The sequence below is a fragment of the Momordica charantia genome (assembly GCF_013281855.1).
Source record: "Momordica charantia cultivar OHB3-1 chromosome 2 unlocalized genomic scaffold, Mcharantia_2.0 BLBB01000002.1, whole genome shotgun sequence".
NCBI lineage: Eukaryota > Viridiplantae > Streptophyta > Magnoliopsida > Cucurbitales > Cucurbitaceae > Momordica > Momordica charantia.
This window is the reverse complement of record NW_028275160.1, coordinates 6,755,073-6,776,606: the sequence shown is the minus strand read 5'-3', so window position 1 is coordinate 6,776,606 and position 21,534 is coordinate 6,755,073. Positions and strand designations below refer to the sequence as shown.

General features: G+C 36.0%; 4 protein-coding genes across 4 annotated transcripts; 3 read left to right on the top strand and 1 right to left on the bottom strand.

The window, feature by feature from the left end:
• Nucleotides 1–1,441, top strand: LOC111015397 (actin-depolymerizing factor 5). The gene is made up of 3 exons (XM_022290411.2): nucleotides 1–159; nucleotides 263–522; nucleotides 939–1,441. Exons 1-3 carry the CDS (start codon nucleotides 139–141, stop codon nucleotides 1,087–1,089), a joined length of 432 nt encoding a protein of 143 aa, XP_022146103.1. The 5' UTR covers nucleotides 1–138; the 3' UTR covers nucleotides 1,090–1,441.
• Nucleotides 1,442–8,687: 7,246 nt separating this feature from the next.
• LOC111015492 (subtilisin-like serine protease 2) lies at nucleotides 8,688–11,333 on the top strand. Its single transcript, XM_022290535.2, has one exon. The coding sequence runs from the start codon at nucleotides 8,749–8,751 to the stop codon at nucleotides 11,053–11,055; it is 2,307 nt and encodes a 768-aa protein (XP_022146227.2). The 5' UTR covers nucleotides 8,688–8,748; the 3' UTR covers nucleotides 11,056–11,333.
• A 3,061-nt stretch (nucleotides 11,334–14,394) lies between these two features.
• Nucleotides 14,395–15,288, bottom strand: LOC111015407 (Polynucleotidyl transferase, ribonuclease H-like superfamily protein). Its single transcript, XM_022290421.1, has one exon. The coding sequence runs from the start codon at nucleotides 15,286–15,288 to the stop codon at nucleotides 14,395–14,397; it is 894 nt and encodes a 297-aa protein (XP_022146113.1).
• Nucleotides 15,289–16,402: 1,114 nt separating this feature from the next.
• Nucleotides 16,403–19,199, top strand: LOC111015503 (protein EARLY-RESPONSIVE TO DEHYDRATION 7, chloroplastic). Its single transcript, XM_022290547.2, has 4 exons — nucleotides 16,403–17,340; nucleotides 17,437–17,603; nucleotides 18,171–18,255; nucleotides 18,860–19,199. Exons 1-4 carry the CDS (start codon nucleotides 16,508–16,510, stop codon nucleotides 19,026–19,028), a joined length of 1,254 nt encoding a protein of 417 aa, XP_022146239.1. The 5' UTR covers nucleotides 16,403–16,507; the 3' UTR covers nucleotides 19,029–19,199.
• The last annotated feature ends 2,335 nt before the right edge of the window (nucleotides 19,200–21,534 follow it).

Sequence of the window (21,534 nt, the reverse complement as noted above, 5' to 3'; positions counted from 1 at the left end):
TAATTATGGTGAATTAATGAGGGCATTTTGGTGAGGCGATCTTTATATAAAGGCCCCGACCCGGTTCACTCTCAGTCACGGTAGTCAAAATTCAGAGTTTCAGAGTTCAGAGTATTCCCCGACGAGAGATTTCTCACCATGGCTATGGCTTTCAAGATGGTACCGATTTATGCAATCGAATGCATACTCTCTTTTCTTTTTTTGTTTCTCGATTCTCTGGAATTTTTGGTTCTGATTTTGCTAATGGCGGATATGATCTCAGGCAACCACTGGAATGTGGGTGAGCGATGAGTGCAAGAATTCGTTCATGGAAATGAAATGGAAGAAGGTGCATAGGTATATCGTGTTTAAGATTGACGAAGGATCGAGGTTAGTCACCGTCGATAAGGTCGGCGGTCCGGCCGAAAGCTACGATGATCTCACCGCCTCATTGCCGACCGACGATTGTCGATATGCGGTGTTCGATTTCGACTTCGTCACCGTTGATAATTGCCGGAAGAGCAAGATCTTCTTCATCGCGTGGTCTGTTACTTTTCTCGAATCTTTTTCTGCTTTTCGTCTATCGCATCCCTTCTTCGTTTCATGATCTAACCGCTGCTGATTTAATCCACTCTGATCACTTGAATCTTGCAATACACACTTCATTTCGGGCCGGAATTCTGATAACTTCGATTGAAATCCTCCTCAAATTCATAATCTCTAATTCACTACTGCATATCATGTTACAGAGTCTAGTTAGATGTTCAAAGCAGCACAATAGCACGTTCTTTCGTAATCGGAAGTCGAATTTCTCTAACCGATGATGTATGATTGTTCGTTTTGTACAAGAAATTGGCAATCGCGACTATATATTTATTTTTCTGAAATAGGAAAAACTCCAAGGATTTGGAGGATGGATCTGAATCTGAAACCGATTGGCTTGGTTTGGTTTGGTGCAGGTCGCCCACCGCATCAAGAATTAGAGCGAAAATTCTATACGCAACTTCAAAAGCTGGGCTGAGGGGAGTGCTGGAAGGTATCCATTACGAAGTCCAAGCCACCGATCCGACTGAGATGGGGATGGATGTGATCAAGGACAGAGCCAAATAGATAATAATAATCAGAAAAAATAGCTAATCATCGATCTTTAGGCATCTTTTTTTACTTTGTTTTTAAATAATGAATGACCACTCCAACCATATAGTTATTGTCTGCTTTTTATTTCTTGTTTGTTCACTCTCTCTTTTACTTTGGATTTCTAGATTTTGATTTTGGGCACTAATGTTGTAAGTAAAAGAAAAAATATATATATATATATATCTTCTAATGTTGAGGACAATTGTATTAAAGCCCCTTTTCTCTGTATTGGCTTTAATCTTGAACAGGTGAGCTGATAATTTATGTAATGTTTAATTTAATCTTGCAGATTCTAATTTATATATATTATCCTTTTGCTTTTTTACTTACCCTTCCCCACTTGATTGGAGACACCTGACCATTTCTTGATTCATACACTTTGGGCAATTATTTATCACTATTTTCAAGAATAGAACTACACCTCTGAGAAGAAAAAAAAAATCTAAAAAGGAGATATTTTATTTATTAAGTAAATTTAATATATAGACCTTAGGTTTTATAAATTTGAGTTTATATAGTCCTAGAGATTTACTAATTAACTCGTAATAAGATATAAACTTTTGTTTCGAGTATAATATATGAGGTGTGGTTTGAAATATATACCAATTACCTCGTTTTGGCTCAAACATACTTTTGAACGTTATATAAATAATTAAATTTATGTCATATTAATAAATTAGATGACTACATAAAATAATTACGAGTGGAGGGAATTCGAAATCATGATCTTTGTCTTAATCATGTGAGCTATACTCAGGTTAATGATGAAATATTTATAATCAATTTTTTGGAACTCTTTTAAGATAATGTATGATTTTATTTAGGACGAAATGAGGCATTATTGCACGGTGGGTAATCACGGAAAATGACTTTGGAACATAAATGTGTTAGAGGGGCTGGGGAAGAAGGAGAAAGAACAGCGATGGTACTTCTTTTTTGGCAATAAAAAAAGAAAAAGAAAAAGAAAAATTAATAATAATGTAAGGGACCTTAAAGACACTGAAAAAAAGCATCTTTTTCCATATGAAGTTAACGTGAAAACTTTTTAATTCAGAATTATCTTTATTCTTATATTTATTTTCCCATCTCTTGTAATTTGTTGCAGAGTAAATAAACATACATACAACATCCATAGTGTTATTTTTGGAATTTAATCATATCATTTTCCCGCTGTTTTTTCCATATACGCGAAAGAAATTAAAAAAAAAAAAAAAAACAAAAGAAAGCTTATTTCAATATTATATATGTATCGTTGTAATCTTCAATTAAAAAAAATGCTTTTTTTTCCATCCGCATAGACCTATCATATTTCCACGTGATATAAAATTTGTAGTTTAAACTTGAGTCTCTAGTTTTGTTTGTAGTTTCACTTCAAAGATCTTTAAGGAATTATAGATGTGGTCTTTTATTCGTATGTGATAAATCTTCCTTTTATTCAAAAGAAAAAACAAATCTTTTTGATCAATCAAAATCTCTTCTCATGCAAACTTCTCAAAGTATACGACTTTCTACATGTAGATGATGATGTTTATACATATGGATCTTATATATATTGTAGATGAAGTACCATATGAGTGGATATATAAAAATCCAAATCAAAATAAGTACTATGAATTTTCTATACTTCTAATCCACCTTAGACTAATGTTCACGTTTCCAACATAGATTTCTATCTAATCTCGTGAAATCTTATTTTAGTTAGTGTGGGATTATTTTCACGTTCTCAACATCATAATAGAAATGTTTGTTTTTTATTATTATTATTTTTTTTTTTTGCTTGATATCATAAGAAAAATATTTTGTATCATTAATAATACAAGTTGAGAAAGCAAGCCAAAATGTGGCACCAATATTACATTACACACACATGATTCCGAGTAGAAATATTCCTTCAAATATCTCTTTTTATAGATTAAAAAAGTACTAATAAAAATGATTAATTTACTTTCGTATGTTAGAACTAGGAATTTTTTTTTTTTTGAAGTGTTTGAAATAGAACTTAATTGCACCTAATTTGTCAGTCTAGGAAGTAATTGTTTAGATTAAGAATTCAAGAGTGCGAATACGTCTTTAATTATAGTTTTACCGATAATTTTTTTGAAAATTTCATTTCTTCGGCAAATCACTCTTTTTTATTTATCATATTGAAACATTACTACTTATGTATTATGCAATATAATTTTCTTTTTTTAGTATAACAAATTTTTGGAGGAAGATTTGATTTGGAGGCCAGAGAGTCAACTTCTTGATTTCCAATCAATTAAATAAAATTATGATGTTTAGATACATTTTCACGATGTTTAGTTATCTTAAATTTATTGCTTCAATATGATTTATGTAGATAAAATTTCAATATGTGATTTGGTTGAAGTTTTGAAAATTTGGAAATTTGGAGTCATAATCAATTACTAATATAAAGGGATGAGAACATAATTTGATTCTTTATTAAATTAGTTAAAAGGTATATATACAAACGAAAATATTTACTTTTAAGGGGCAAATTTGTTAATAAGATGATGTATAATGGCTTTTCTTAAGAGAAAAATTCTCATCTTATAAAGGTTTTATATAGGCCCTTTTTTAATTTAATTACTGGGCCCTCATAGAGGCCCAAAACAAATATGATTTCGTGCTTTACCCTGGAGGCCCATTTTTATATGTGATTTGACAGCAGAGATGTCGTGGGCCTCAAAATATCCATATTTAATGGATATTCTTAAATATAATAATAAAATAAACTTGATTAGAAAAGTAAAAAAGAAAAATACTACAAAAATGCAACCAAAATAAATCTAGATCAATTTTTTTTTGGTACAAACATGTGGAGTGTCCAATTATGTTCAAGTTAGTTCATGACTCTAAATCAATTAAATTAGTTAATCGCCATAAAAATATTTTTACTTATGAAACCATATCTATTTTATTATTTAATATTTATTAAATCTAATTATATCACCTCTACCAAAAGGTGGAGCGGATGATTAGAGTTCTTAATTTTTCATAATTCAAAAAGTCAGTAAAAGCGGTGGTAATTGGCAAATATCTCCAATTGAGATTGTGAATTCGATCCTTGTTAATTACTATTTTTCTTATTTATTTTAAGAAAAAAAAAGTGAGTAGCCTATTTATTTTAAGAACTGCATTTTATGTCATTTACCTTAGAATCATCCACAATTTTGGCTTTTTTTTTTTTTCCTTTTTCTTTTTCTTTTTCATTCTCCCTCCTAGATAAGTAGCCTTTATTTATTTATTATCGCTTTCTAAAAAATTTACTGGGAAATAAATTAATAATAATAAAAATTAAACTAACTAGCGCCAAACACGGAGGAAACATTTGACCAACTTTCCAGCTAATATTTAAAAAATCTTAAAATATCTAACCGGTAGTGGGACCCACTGCAGGCAATAACCTACGATCGCGTGTTTTCCACGTGGCCACGAGGAGGCATCCAATGGCAGATCAGGACCGTCCATTTAGAGGAATTTTGGACTTTGTGAGAAGCCCGCGTCGCAATAGACGGTTGGATTACAAGTAACGTGATAGTGGAAAATGCGACCAATAGCAGAGGATCTCGTCTCCTGTTCTTATCTTCAGTTATGTTCCCTGCTTTTGCCAAAGAAAAAAACAAAATGCAGGCCTTCTTATGCCACGCGCTTCTCCGCGCGTGCCTAATCACTCTCCAATCTCCACTCCACACTTCCATCTATATTTTCATTTTGACCCTTTGCGGTTTCAAATTTCAATGTGCCCTTTTCAAGTTATTATCTTATAAGAAGGTATGATTTGAATCTAGGACCCTCCGAGAAATACTCAATTAAATTAATAGTAGTATGGTGTTATTTGTTTTGGCCCATCGATTTAATCTTGATTTTATCTAAAATATTAATATAATTGTCTTCATCAGGATTTTATTTACACTCTTTACAACCCCAATTTATTAGTTTTGTCTATTGTTACAATTTTCTTAATACCAAGTATCATAATATATATCACGAGTTGAAGTATCTACTACCTTTTTAAGGGAGAAGATTCAAATCATCATCCCACATTTATTGTTCTACACCAATTTGATATATTAATTGTTCAATTGAGTAATTAGATGATTTTTTAAATGATTTCCTCCCTTATCAATTTCATGGAGCTAAGGGTTTTGAGTTTAGAGATTTAGCTTTTATGCTTGCATCTGTTTGAGATTTTTGCTTTTCTAAGATTTACATTAATGCTCAATGTTATAGGCCGAATAAATAAGGCTCGGCAAAATGACAACAGGCTTAAATTGGATCGAAGATAAAGTCCAACTATACAAACTAAGCAAGAAGGAGTCGAAAAGCCCATATCGATTAGGGCCGACCTCGGCTTGGCGCCGAGCAGTTTTCTGTCGGTGGCCGATAAATCCAGCAGGGCCTCTCTGACTATCCCGTTTAGCCCAGCCTAAATGGACCAACAGTCCACGATCTAATCGATGGTCGACTACAAAATAGGTAAAGCCTAGAAGACATGATTTCCTAGCGGTATTAGGATTCAATTTCTATGAATAGGAGGGTAAACCAAACCCTAAAGGTATGCCAAAATACTCTGCTTCTTTTATTCGACTATTCAGATTTTGCCTTAAGCATCAGAGTCTGTATGGTAAAACTCACGCCGGTATTTAGGGTTATTTGGTTTTGCAGGTTGACGTTGATCCTTTTTCATTCTTGAAGATTAGCGTGAATTTGGTAGATCGCCAAGGAGCCAAATTTCTGTATCAACACTCACAACACACTAATTCTTCTAAATTATAAACCCATAAATCAAATACATGAGCGGATTGTTTATTTTTTTGGAAATGTAGATGTTTGGCACCTTTAGATGCCTGGAATCTCATATGTCCAGAATTTTAGATGTCTATAATTTAATATAGACACGTTTGTTTTGTAGGAATATTTATAAGGAAATCTAGGAATATTCTGATGGTTACATTTTTTTTTGCAGGATTTATTCGTTAAAATATTGCAAATTTATGTAACGTTCCAAAAATGCTCTTATCGGCCATCAAATAATTTAGATATTAAATTTACTATTATTTGAATTCATATAAAAATTTTATTTTTATTAATTTAATATTATATTTTTATGTCAATTTTAATTTATCTTTGGTTACTATTAGAAGAGTAAAATAAATGAAATATTACACACTAAATTTGAATTAAATAAATTAAGATATTATACTATTGACTAATATTTATTTTATATACAAATGTAGCATATAAATAAAATTGTAGTTAGACATTTATAATGAATTAGAGGATACTTTTATTTTTTATTTATTGATGAAAAAAATATTATAGGACAAAAATGATGAGAGACAAAATTGTCAAAAACGATGATATCGATATGGGAATTTTAAAAACCCACGTTATAGGAGGGCATCTCCTAAGATGTCGAACATTTTTAAATGTTCGGGTATCTAACATTCCTATCAAACAAAGACGAGAATTTGTATGTCGATCCCACAGAGATCTCAGATTCCGACAAAACACAGCAACATTATAAATTCATTCCTTTTGCATCTATCATTACGTAGCTATATCAAAATTTATAGTCGTGTCTAGCATTCAAAATCATTGCAAATGTAGCTTAATTAATTAACATTTATATCAGACATCAATCAAGTGCATCATGCAATCATTTTTAAAAAATAAAATATAAAACAATATGAGAAAAGAAAAAGGGTGAACAATTACAAAGTTTGTTGTTTTCTAAAAAGTGTACATTTTGCTTGGGGTCCTATATTTTGTATTTAATATTGTCATTCCTCTTTTATGTGACACTAAAAGAGTATCAAGGTTAGAGTTGAAAAACAAATGTTAAAGAATGGTGTTTAAATTTACTAAATATATCACAATATTAAAGTTATTTGAAGCCTAATTTTCATGAAGAATCTAATACCATCAGTCATCACACATTATATCCAATCTACCTACCAACTATCATACCTAAATTATGTACATTAGTCTATAACTCATCGAATATCCATGTTTATATATATGCATTTAAGAAAAATGGGTGGGAAAATTGCACATTCATTTATTACAATTACACTCTTAAACTCTTAAACTTTTAATTGTACAAATTTAACCCGATGAAAGCTTTAGACTCCTAAACTTTAAGTGGTAATGTTTAAAAATGGTAAACTTTGATAAAAACTAACTAATCCTCCAACTAGATTAATTTTTTGAAAGTAGAAAGAGGGTGGATGTAAAGAGAAGTTTAATTTTTAATTTTTTACCATTGAAAGTTTAAAAGTCTAATTGTTTCATCTATGAAAGTTTTAGTATTTAATTTTTACAACTAAAAACTTATAAGAGCAATGATAGCAATTATCATACTATCATACTTTAGCAGTAGTTTGTGCAATTTCATCCATTAAAAATTCATTCAATTCATTTGAGAATGTATCCTTCCGTAACATTCTAATTTATTAGTTATAAAAAGAAAAAAAGCATTCAAATTTATTATTTTATAAATCAGAATTATGAGATTAGAAGATTCCCAAATTTGTTTACAAAATGAGACACATGAATTAAAATAAAATTTTCAACAAGAGCACAAATGAAATTAACAAACAAACCTTAATCTATTATCACAAGATATAGACATACCAACAAATTTTATATTATATTTAAAAGGTTGAAAAATACGTGGGATCTTTATACTTTGTTAAAGTAACGATTCAATCCATGAACTTAATGTGTAACGATTTAACTTCTATACTTTCAAATTAGTAACAATTTAGTCTCTGAACTTTAATATATAATAATTTCATCCTTTAAATTTAAAATTTTAATAATTTGATCATGATCGAACTTACAACCTCTTAACCTCTTAGTTGGAGACATATGCTAATTACCGTTTAGTTAGGTTCGCTTTGAGATTTATAATGATTTGTTACCGTATAAGTTGGTAAGAGAACAAATCCCGAAAATTTAATTAGAATTCATCATTCAATTAATAATGCGTGATACTAATCATGATTAGCGGTAAGGTTTTTAAAAATATAAAGAGAGTTTATTCAGCCAAAGGCCTGTCACTTACTGTTGTTATTATTCGATTCCATCTGATGGGCTTTTTTTTGATATGTGAACCCCACGATCCAACGGCTATGATTAATCATGATGCGCAAGCTATTATTCCACTTTTTCACCCCCCCTTTTTTCAATAATTTCTGTAACACCCATCCAATTTTAGAAATTCATGAAAGCAACCCCTCGATTTCCACGCACCATTACTTTCGGATTTCCTTTTTCTTTTCCCTAGCATTTTTATTTTTTTCCATTTGATTTGTTTGCTAATTTAAATGGTTGAAATTCCACGATGGAAAATATATATTTAATAATATTCGACGAAACGATGTCGTTTGAACTAAATCTGAGTGTACTTTCCTCCGGTCCCCCACCCAAAGGAGCTGACTCATCAAATCTTCTTTGACGACAAATTGAACATCACAAAATTCCTTTTTATCAATTAAAATTAATCCTAATTTATTTATTTCCTTGCTTAAATTTAATTAAGAGGGCTAACAATCTTCTCTGTTATATTTTCCCCCAAATTTCCCCTGTCGGCACCACTGCCATTTTCCACTTCCCTCTCTAATGGCCGCTTTTTCCGCCATTTCTCTTCCTTTGTTCTTCGTCTTCCTTCTGTGGACGGTTTCCGCCGATTCGACATTGAAGACCTTCATCTTCCGCGTCGACCATTTCTTGAAGCCCTCCGTTTTTCCCACCCATTTCCACTGGTACACTTCCGAGTTCGCTGAATCCCCCAAAATTTTACATGTTTACGACACCGTTTTCCATGGATTCTCTGCAACTCTCACTCAACAGCAAGTTGATTCCATCGGGAAACACCCGTCTGTGCTCGCCGTGTTCGAGGATCGTCGCCGTCAGCTTCACACCACCCGCTCCCCTCAATTTCTCGGCCTGCGGAACCAGCGTGGTCTCTGGTCCGATTCAGATTACGGGTCGGATGTAATCATCGGGGTTTTCGACACTGGGATTTCCCCGGAGCGACGGAGCTTCTCCGATGTGAATTTGGGGCCGGTTCCTCGTCGGTGGAAGGGGGCTTGTGAGACTGGAACTAAATTCACGGCGAGGAACTGTAACAGGAAGATCGTGGGTGCGAGGTTTTTCTCCAAGGGTCACGAGGCAGGGGCGAACGCGGCCGGTCCGATTATTGGGATCAACGACACGATTGAGTATCGGTCTCCGAGAGACGCCGACGGCCATGGGACTCACACGGCCTCCACCGCCGCTGGGCGCTACGCGTTTCAAGCCAGTTTTGAGGGTTACGCTTCTGGGATTGCCAAGGGCGTGGCTCCTAAAGCGCGTTTGGCGATTTACAAAGTCTGTTGGAAAAATTCGGGTTGTTTCGATTCTGATATTCTCGCGGCGTTTGATGCTGCGGTTAACGACGGCGTCGATGTCATCTCGATCTCAATCGGTGGTGGCGATGGCGTTTCCTCGCCGTATTATCTCGATCCAATTGCAATCGGAGCGTACGGCGCCGCTTCGAGCGGCGTTTTCGTTTCGTCCTCTGCTGGGAACGATGGGCCTAACGGAATGTCAGTGACGAACTTGGCGCCGTGGATTACGACGGTCGGAGCCGGCACGATAGACCGCAATTTCCCGGCGGTGGTGACTCTGGGAAACGGACGGAAAGTATCTGGTGTGTCGCTGTACGCCGGAGCGCCGTTGAACGGCAAAATGTATCCGTTGGTTTACCCTGGAAAATCTGGGGTGCTCTCTGTTTCTTTGTGTATGGAGAATTCGCTCGATTCTAAACTCGTGACAGGAAACATTGTGATCTGCGACCGGGGGAGTAATCCTCGAGTGGCCAAGGGTTTGGTGGTGAAGAAAGCCGGAGGCGTCGGAATGATTCTCGCGAACGGAATTTCAAACGGCGAAGGGCTCGTCGGCGATGCCCATCTTCTCCCCGCTTGCGCCGTCGGCTCCGACGAAGGCGACGCCATGAAAGCCTACGCATCGTCCTCTGCAAACCCCACCGCAACCATCGCTTTCCAGGGCACTATAATCGGAATCAAGCCGGCGCCGGTGGTGGCTTCGTTTTCTGCAAGAGGCCCAAATGGGTTAAACCCTGAAATTCTGAAACCGGACTTGATCGCACCGGGGGTCAACATTCTGGCCGCTTGGACCGACGCCGTCGGTCCAACAGGTTTGGATTTCGATACACGAAAAACAGAGTTCAATATCTTGTCTGGTACATCAATGGCGTGTCCCCACGTAAGTGGAGCCGCGGCTCTGCTGAAATCGGCTCACCCAGATTGGAGTCCAGCGGCATTAAGATCCGCCATGATGACCACCGCAAGTATCACCGACAACCGAGGGCAGCCGATGACCGAGGAATCCACCGGAAAACCTTCTACACCGTACGATTTCGGCGCCGGGCACGTGAATCTGGGCCTCGCAATGGACCCTGGGCTCGTCTACGACATCACGAACACCGATTACGTGAACTTCTTATGCTCACTCGGCTACGGGCCGAAGATGATTCAGGTGATAACCAGAACGCCGGTGTCATGTCCGGCGAAGAAGCCATTGCCGGAGAATCTCAATTACCCATCAATCGCGGCGATATTTTCCACTCTGTCAAAAGGGTGGTCGACCAAGGCGTTTATTCGGACGGTAACAAACGTGGGTCCAGCGAATTCGGTGTACAGAGCCAAAATCGAGGCCCCAAAAGGGGTGACGGTGAAAGTAAAGCCGTCGAAGCTGGTGTTTTCCGCGGCGGTGAAGAAGCAGAGCTACGCCGTGACAGTGTCAGCCGACAGCCAGAATCTGGCACTGGGCGACGCCGGTGCTGTATTTGGCTGGCTTTCTTGGTCCGATGGAAAGCATGTGGTCCGCAGCCCACTCGTAGTGACCCAAATAGAACCGTTGTAAAGGTCAAAATTAAGCAAAAAGAGAACAGCTTGGAATTCGATCATCCCCTTATGATCGATGATGCAAACCTTTGTGTTTTTTACAAGGGCCAAGTTTGAACTTTGAAATGTTCCCTTTCTTTTTTCTTTTTTTTACAGTTTTCTTTTTGTTCTTCCCAAACTAGAAGCCTTATCAACTTAGCGTCATATGTTGTTGTGTACTGCACTGTAATTCTTAGAATTTGAGATATTTATATAAATCTCAGTAAGTTATGGGTTTCAGAACCATTTCCTTTCTCATTGAACTGTCTTAACTATTAGCCGCAAGTCCAATAGCGTAGTTTTGAGTCGGGACTTTTAACAAACACCTAAGGGGCACGTAGGCATATATGGTGTCATGTCAGGGGACCATGAAAGGAAAAGGAGAAGTTGATGTCAATAATTTTGGGTTTGGAGTCTATTTGTCTTAAATTGGATAGGCCCATCTGGGGGGTTTTGAATTTGACTGATTTTGATAGGGAACAGAAGAAGCAATGGTTTGATTTGCACTCCCAAGAAGACATGTGTGTGACAGTGGCATGGCCAGGCTATGGCTATGGCTGTGGTTCAAAATTGCAATTAATGCTCCAAAATGGCATAGTCTCTTCCAATATGTTGAATTTTGACAAAAGAAAAAATGGGTTCAAAGCAAACAAGCTCTTTTACAGAACTCTTGCATATTAGAACCTTTTGCTTTGGGATATAGGTCCAAATTTCCTTCCTTTATATGTTATGTACTATTCAAAATTGAAGTGGCAATGTTTGTGCATAATAGTGGGCAGCCACTTGGGAAATTAAAGTAAGTGGGTGAAAATGTAGATATTACCACAGAGTAAACCATTTAATCAGAAATTTATGTAACTTAATCACTTGATTAATTTATGAAATTTTCAAGTTGAATTTTAATAACAGAAGAATGAATTTCGACCGATTAAGGTGGGTTTGGTATGTATCACATTCAATACTTACAATAATGAAAAAGCTAGTGAAGCACATTGGAATAAATCTAACATGAATGGTAAATAGTATCTTTGCACTGTAATTGTAGGTAAAATACCAGATTATTGTTATTATTATTTTTTTGTTAGTATTAACTTTGATGATGAATAAAAATAGTTTAAGCATCCAACACGAGTATAGTTCTACAACAAAGACATATAACTCTTTTCTTGAAGTCGAATGTTTAAATTCATGGCAATTGGCTTTAAAGTCTAAAGGTATAAGCTTTCGATGGAAGCGTTAGGCAAATCTATAACAAAACACAGATTGAGCAGCAGATACAAAAAAAGGTAAAATAGCCTATTATACTCTAACCTAGTATTAATAGCCTAGTATAATAGGTTAGCTCGAATGTATACTATACATTGTGGATCAAAAGCAAAAAAAATGCGGATATAGTTTCACTTGGATTATGAATGCAATTAACTTTCAATATCATACGAATATGAGGCATTATATATATCAATTAAGAAAAGTCGAGAGAATCTGTGCACTTTTCTTTTTCATCTAATTTATTCGTTGAGAATTCTATAGTTAAAGCATGTTTAACAAAAACAGACTTAAGATTAGTCGAGTTCCCTGTTTTAAGAAACATGTGAGTGAAAATAAAACAAAAGTTGGCTCGTTAAGACAATCTTCAATCTCAAAATATTACATAACATGTCTAAATTGTAAACTACAAATGTCTAAGTCTAAATTATAAATCTCGGGTATTTTCAATTTTTCAGTAGATAAATGAGTTTAGTAACCTCTTTAATTTTGTATTACCAAAAACTTTGGACCTATTTGCAAGGGAATTAATGGATCATATTGGCTTTGGGATTGTCACATGGACTAATATATCTCTTTGGATTCACTTTAATCAAGTAATAAAGAAACTCAGATTCTCTCTACTTCCCAACAGCCAATTGTGTACCATACAACTTCATTAACATTTTATTAAATAAATCCCACTTCCCTACCAACAACAATAATCCCCTCTTCTCTACACCATAATTAATCAGTGGATTCAGTACTCATCTCTAATTTTAATATTTCTTTTGCTTTAAGCCATATACTTATTTTGAATTATTTTGTTTTGTATAGAATTATGAAGATACTAATTTTTAGTGATAAATAGTAAAATAATAATAATGATAATATGAGTGGAAGTCTAGTATCCCACCAGGGGTGAAGTGAGTGGACATCTGGGGTGGAAAACCATTTCTTAACAATGGCGATGATCAAATGGACTAATTATGGGTGTTTATTATCTCTTTACCTCCTTAATTTTATCATTAAATCACTCTAATGGGTCACAAAAATAACTTCCATCTGTTTTTAATTAATGGGTTTTATAAAAAGATTCAAACTTTATTACAAAATAAAAAGAAACCATGAATGAGTTCATCTAGTTAATGTATTTATCTTTCGTCAAAATGTCGAAGTTTGAATCTCTATTCTTAGCGATAATGTTTAGGGGTGAGCCTAAGGACACAAAAAACTGAACCGATTGATAGAAACGGACTAAAGATATGTCAGTCGGTCGATTTTTGTGATTGGTAGTTCGATGTCGGTTCTGAAAACTCAAAACCGACAAGTTAGTTGGTCAGCGGTCATGAATCCATCGAATACCGACCAACCGAATTATAATTAAAAAAACAAGTTACATTTTATATTATTATTTTACAATTATACTAAATAGGTTAGTGTTTATTTTAACCCTCTCCAACTCTCTGCTCTCTCAGACTCGCATGCCGCCCCTCCCTCACGCAAGATCGCTCTTTCTCAGTTTTCTCACCCTGCCACAACACGACGTCGCATTACGCACGTCCGTCGTCCCTTGCACGAAAGATTTACTGTCAATTTAACCAACAAACGGATCGATCGAACTGTCTAGTCTATCAATCGGTGGACAGTAAACCAACAAAACCGACAACGTCGATTTTCGACTGCGGAATCAACCAAAAACCGACATCGACCGACCCCAGTAATGTTCCAAAAATATGGTGTATAGCTGATGCAAATTGGGCTTTGTACACTAGAAGGCCTCAGATCGACAGAGATTTGGAAGAATGGGCCTCTCTTACTTTCTCTACCTTCATATACTAAAAGCCCTTTGAATAAGTCATGGAAGCAGCAAAATATTCACAAAAACAAAAAAAAAAAGATTCAAACTTGAGTAAGTTTCAGTAAAAAATCAGAGCTCTTTCTATTCCTCTAGACAAAATAACGAAGACACCAACCAATAAGTTTCTATACAGAAAAAGAAAAGAAAAAGTTCGTTTGTTAAGAAAGTTCCATTCAACTCTCACAATAGACAAACACCAAAACCCATAAAAACTCAATAATAAGCAATGTAACAAGGCGGATAACAAGCTCGAAGGCCATAAGGAATCTGCCCAAACATCAGATTCTGATACAGCTTAATCTTCGCATGGAGTTTGATCCTGAGGCCATACAGAAACCCATCACAGACCTCTGAACCAAGCTCGAATTGATTCTTCATCTTCGCATACAACGAAGCCGTCAGCAAGCTGTCTGAGCCAGCGTGGTGCTTGTTTCCAAAGCGCTTCTGGTTCATCAATTGGGCAAGTTTCTCAAGCCCAAGTTTCCCATCTTCCAGCCCTTCGCAGAACTGCGCCATATGCTTCAAATCACTCACATTCCCCAGTGCCCTCTCCACCAGCTCTGCAAATTCCTCCATTGATTCCGGTATCTCCCCGGCCACCCCCATCGCCTTCAGCAGATACCCAATGTCGTACAAGCCGTGGAACGTGACCCATCGAACAATCCGATGCTTTCGGAAGAGAAAAAAGGCTTTGGAAGTGAATTCGTTGATGGGGATTCCGAATTCCTTCAGTTTATCAAAATCCAAGCCGTTCTGTTTCAGGAAGGAGACAGAGGAGGCGTTGTGGGTGTCGATTTGGGGGTCGAAATCGGAGAAATTGAACTCCCATGTGCTACCAATATTGCCGATTTCATCAGACGCCGTGAGACCCAGTTGGATGAGCTTAGTCCGATTCACATTGAATCGAAAATCGTCGTAGAGTTTTTCTTCAATGGCGCCCCATGGAGTACTCCGAATAAACCCAGGAAATTCTGTGTCGATGGTCAGAATCGGGTAGAGATTTAGACAGTCATTCAAATTCGCGAGTTCCAAATCGAAATTTCGAGACCAAACTTCTCGAATCTGAGCGTTTCCTCTTCTCGAATGCCCTCGCTTTCCTCTGCCCATCTTCGAATTCCAGACAGAAAATTGCTCTGTTTCTTCTTCTTGTTCTTGTACTGGAATTTCGTAGAAGGAAACAGGGAAGGGGTGCGATACTTGATCTACAAGTTTCTGATCTTATTAATGGAAGGAATCGGTTTGAAGATACGATTTTCCTTATCTAAGCGGGAACGGAGAAGTTTTTTTTTTCCCTAGGAAATTAATGAGAGTGGTGAAGTTGGGCCGAGTTTTTTCCTTTTGTGATCATGATTTAATTTTGAGGGGAAAATAATAAAATAAAATATATTAATTAGAGAATTGCCCTGAAAAATCATTTATTTATGCTTTCCCTCAAAGTTGGAAGTGTATTTGAACGCTCAAAACTTGTGTCAAAAAAATAAAAGATAAAAGGGGGTAAAAAAAGATTATTACTTGAATTTTTTTTAAGATTGATTTAATTTGAACTCAATATTGTGATTCTACTCGGTTTTGTAAAGTATTTGAATGGAAATCTCTAATTGAGGGCTTTTAATTTGAATTATATTTTGTGAAAACATTTGCAATTCTACAAGTTTAGCATTTTTTTTGTGTTTAGAACTATTTTCTATAAATTGTAAAAGTAATTTCAAGGAAAGGTGCACTAAAAAAAGTTAAGAAAAGGTAAAATATATAATCTAATCTCTCACTCTTTTGGCAACTAACTTTTTTTTTTTTTGTGGCCGTGACAAAATTGGATGCACCACCCAATAATTTTGTCTCTAATCACCTATAATTTGTTTGATTTTATCTCTACTGTTCTTCAAGTTTGAATTTCATCCATTGTGTGAATATTTTTCAATTAATTTTATAAATGATTAACAATTAGTGAAATTTATAATAGGTTTATTAACGAATAATGATAAACAAAAGTTAGCTAGTCGAGACTATATAATAAATTATTTTTAAATCAAACATTAAGTTTTACTTTTTGTTTTTATTTGGCAGAATTTAATTTTTATTTGGCAGAGTAATTTTTGCCGAAAAAGGAAAAAAGCAAAAGACAACTTTACAGTAGTTTTACGCGGCGATGTCTGAGCGTGCCACGCGTGTGCAGCCGCTTCGTTTGAAAGCTAACCGACACGCTCTCCCTTTCCTTTCCTTCGTCCTGACGATTTTCTTCCTTTAAAAATCTCTGCAACTCTTTTCCTCCACTTCTCAATCAATTCTTCATTCCGATCAAACTCAAAAACCCCTTCGGAATTCATCCATGTCTTCTTCCAATCAAAAACCCACTTCTTCTCTGTATCCCTCCGTCGACATGAAAGACCTCGCCGGTGATCTCTTTCCCGACGAAGACCCTCCTGTTTCCGGTCAGAAAAGCCCCGAGTCCTCTGAAGAAGTCCTCGTCAAGATTCCGGGCTCAATAGTCCATCTGATCGAAAGGGAAAACAGCGTTGAACTCGCTTCCGGCGAGTTCTCCATAGTCGGTCTCAGGCAGGGGAACAACATCGTCGCCGTACTCGCTCGTGTAGGGAACGAGATTCAGTGGCCATTAGCGAAAGACGAAGCCGCAGTGAAGCTCGACGATTCGCACTACTTCTTCAGTCTCGGCGTTCCCCCAAATGGGTCATCGGAAAACAACGATTCAGCCGTCAATCGAGAGCCCGAGATGTTGAATTACGGCCTGACCATCGCGTCCAAGGGTCAGGAGGATCGATTGAAGCAACTGGATCAGATTCTGGATAAGTACAGTAGTTTTTCGGTGCAGAAGGTGGAGAAATCGGGGAAATGGGAGGTCCTCGACGGGTCAATGGCGAGGGAAATTTCGCCGGAGGATCTGGCGGCGTCGGAGGAGAAGAGGGAGCTCATGGAGGAGAGATCGGCTGCTTATTGGACGACATTGGCGCCGAACGTGGACGATTACAGCGGAAAGATCGCGAGGCTGATTGCGGCCGGCTCCGGACAGGTGATTAAGGGCATTCTCTGGTGTGGGGATGTGACTGTGGATAGGTTAAATTGGGGCAACGAATTTCTGAAGAAGAGGATGGGGCCTCGTTCTGATGCGGAGATCAGTCCAGCCGCCATGAACAGTATAAAGAGGTTTGCAAATTGCAATTGCAATTGCATTCGCCCCTTTCATTTTCAGTACAAAAAATGATGAACCAATATAATTATGGTCTTGTGTTTGTGTTTCAGTGTGAAGAAGCTAACAAAGATGACAGAGAAAGTGGCGACTGGAATACTTTCAGGGGTGGTGAAAGTTTCTGGGTTTTTCACAAGTTCAATAGTGAACTCTAAAGTGGGGAAGAAGTTCTTCAGTCTCCTCCCTGGAGAAATTGTCCTTGCTTCATTGGATGGATTCAGTAAGCTCTTCATCTCCCACCTCTTTCTTTCCTCTGCCAATTTGTGACTTTAATTATACTACTGTTATTATATGTTTGACATTGCAAATCTCATTGACATAACTGCTATTTGATTGAAGTAGTAGATGATACAGTAACATCTAGAGAGAACTCTAGTAACTTCTTGCAATTGGCAACTTGGTTGTTGTGGGATTGGTGCTTAAGCTGTTAGTTTTAGTTGGTTTTAAGAATTTACCTGCAGATAATGGCCTCAAGATATCGTATAAACATATATAGGGTCGGTTTTGGGTCATGTTTTGGGCTAAAACCAACTCTCAGTTCAGGAAAAGTTGGAAATAGACTTGAACCAATTACATTGACTACAAAAGCAACTGATATGAAACCCGATTGAGGTCTGTTCAATGCCAAATTTAGATAGAATTGAAAGAGCAACTCATAGTTAATCAAAACCAAATCCAAACCAACCTGGTTCGATCTTTTACGGTTTGCATTTTGATTAGATTATGTCTTAAAACAGACAGTCTAATGTTTTACTTACGTATAAAATTTGTGGAAATGGACGTACAGACAAGGTTTGTGATGCAGTTGAAGTAGCAGGAAGGAATGTAATGTCAACCACATCCGTTGTGACTACTGGACTCGTTTCAGACAGGTATGGCTCTGCCTCTATACCCTTCGAGCAATACTGATGTTATCTTTTAGTTTGGGGATAAGGGTATTTCGCCCGAATGAATTAGTCGTGCCCTCAGTTGGGAACACATACTAGGGCATATGTGCTACTCGTTTGAGCCATGGACCAACAATAGGCTCTGCCACCCTAAATAGGCATAGGGATAACCCGGATAAGGGTATTTCGCTTGAATGAATTATTTGTGCCAGGATGGCTCTGCCTCTATACCCTTTGAGCAATACGATGTTATCTTTTAGTTTGGGGATAAGGGTATCTCGCCCGAATGAATTAGTTGTGCCCTCAGCGTTGGGAACACATACTAGTGCATATGTGTGACTCGTTCAGGCCATGGACCAACTATAGCCTCTGCCACCCTAAATAGGTATAGGGATAACCCAGATAAGGGCATTTCGCCTGCCTGAATGAACTAGTTGTGCCAGGAACATGTACTAGGGGATACGGTCGACTCGTTCGGTTCGACCACGGACCAACTATACCCTCTACCACCCCAAACATAACAAAAATATCCTAGTTTTGAAGAAGATTTGTAAAGTAATGATATATTTGTGAATATTTTTTATTGCAGATACGGAGATGAAGCAGGGAGAGCGACTAACGAAGGGCTTGGCGCAGCAGGGCATGCGATGGGAACGGCGTGGGCTGTGTTGAAGATAAGAAAGGCTCTAAATCCCAAGAGTGCGTTCAAGCCCACCACTCTTGTCAAGGCAGCTGCCAAATCTCATTCTTCCAAATAACTATTTCTGATTTTTTTTTTCCCTTCTTTCTTCTTTTCTTTTTGTAATATATTATCCAACCTTATATTTGTGGATTTGATTCAATATTTGGAGTTGGTGATGCCCAATCTTCTTTTGTACATAGAAACTATTTTGGATTAGAGCACAGGTAACTTTGTTTTTGTCGTCTAATTTTTTTCTTGAGCTTATATTTTCAAAATGAGATTAGAAAATTATAAATTAAATAGTAAATCATGCTTAGTAAGAGATTTAGCTAGTTAAGGAGAAGTAATTCTACCACTCATTCAAATTCGATAGTAAAAAGTATAAAGTGGTGGTTTAATAAAATTGTATAATGGTTCATCTTTATCGAGGTTGATATGAAGATATATATATATATATATATATATATATTTATATGTTTTGATATTGAGGAGATAAGGTGTAAATAATTGGAAAAAGTTGAAAAAATAAAAGAAAGTCCGAAGGAGTTGGTTGAAAAAATAATTGAGGGGTTGTTTTTTTATTAATATTTTTTAATTTTTGAGAATAATTATTGAGGGAGTTCAAGTGGCAGAGAAAAAGGATATCTCATCAGATATGGAAGCAGGTTACTTCATTGCAATTTCCCTTAAATTTATTTCGAAAACGATTTTTTTTTTGGCATTCCCACCATCCTTTTGCAGGTGGAATAAGATTTTTTTTTTTTTGTAAATACTCGGACATAATTAGAAAGTCGTCCTCGATTTGAGATAGACTAAAAAGTCGAAAGTTTGAATTTTGCTATACATATTGTTGGTGGTCACCAACAAAAGATTGGAAGTTCGAATTTTTCAGACATATATTGTTAACTAAAAACTACGAGCCTTTTTATGAAGTCTTTTTTTAAGCGTGTATTCTTGACTTTGTTTTATATACTTGATAGATTTGATATAGTTATTTAAGAATAATTATAGTTGTTTGTGTGTGATTGTAAAGGATTTTTTAATTTTAAAATGAAGTACAACTCCAATTATGATGAATAGATCACACCACAAAAATAAATTCAGAGATAACGACTTCTAAGAAATACTTAACTAGATTATTATTATTTTACCTTTTTTTTCGTTTAAATGGAATTTTTTTTTTCAAATAATAACCTTCCCAAATCATCCTAAAAATGACATTCTTTTCATTAGTTTTCTAATAGAAACCACGTTGTACTTTTCTTCTGGTTTAGTAAGTTCAACTTGTGACTTGATATACAAACCACATCCAAATATAAACTATGCAAATCTAAGCTTCTAAATAATTTTAAACTACACGAGGCAAATATATCAAATATCTCAATAACAAATGACATGTTTGAGAAGCGAAAAATTCTTACCTACTAACCGATCATTATGAATCTCTTTACTTACCACCACTGAAAAAATTATTACTTTATCACAAATACATAATGACGATCTCAATCATTAGTAAGAGATTCCTAACTTGGCACGTAGCTAAATGTTATTCTAAAAAGAAAACACCATTTAACCACGACACAAGAAAATATGTCAAAAGATACTAAGCTCCATTTGATCTCCATATTAAAACATTATATATATATATATATATATATATATATATATATAATAAGTGGAGGAAAATTCAAATTCATGATCTTGGTCTGAGGTAGGTACCAATTATCGCTAAGTTAAGCTCACATAGACTAGTTTTAATCCCTGAATTACTGGAAAAGACATTAAAATTAGGGTTCATATTTGTCGATAGTTAAATCTATCGACATGGACCATTGATCTACACTTGACCACCTGTAAGTTTGGAAGCCATTGAATATCTTTGTTTATATGATTCCACTCTCCCTCTAAGAAAAATCAAAATGGAAGCTTTAAATTTGGAGGATCATGTCTTCTCCAACACCATCACTCGATAAAAGGGTCCACTATCCAATATGTATAACACCATGCACGAGCATGAGCAATAGCAAGAGCATCCAAAGATACATACCCAAACCCTCTCTCTCTCTCTCTCTCTCTCTCTCTCTCTCTCTCTCTCTCTAACTCATGCATATGCTTTTTCTCTCACTAAATCATAGACCATAATATATATCTTACCAACCCATATTAATTACCCATTTCTTTTCTTCTTTTTCTTTTCCTCTCAACCCAAACCTCATTTAATCCTTATAATATATGTGGCTGATGAACATTATAACTACCAAATTAATCCTTGGCTTTAACATTATGTGGAGAGGCATATATATGGCATTGTGTGTGTGTTTATCTCATTAACATAATTACCTAACTCTCCATATAAAATATCACTTACAAGGAATGATTGGGGCGCCAAAAAGAGGAAAATAACAAAGCTTTGTCTAAAAAAACAAATAAGAAAAGAAGTAAATAGCTCAGTTTTGAGAGTTGTTCGTCATTATTATTTTTTCATTTTTTTTAGTATAACATGTAGGAGTGGGAGATTAAACTGACAACAACTTCTTGATTTGAGATATATGTCAATTATTGACTCTCTTTGCTGAATTATG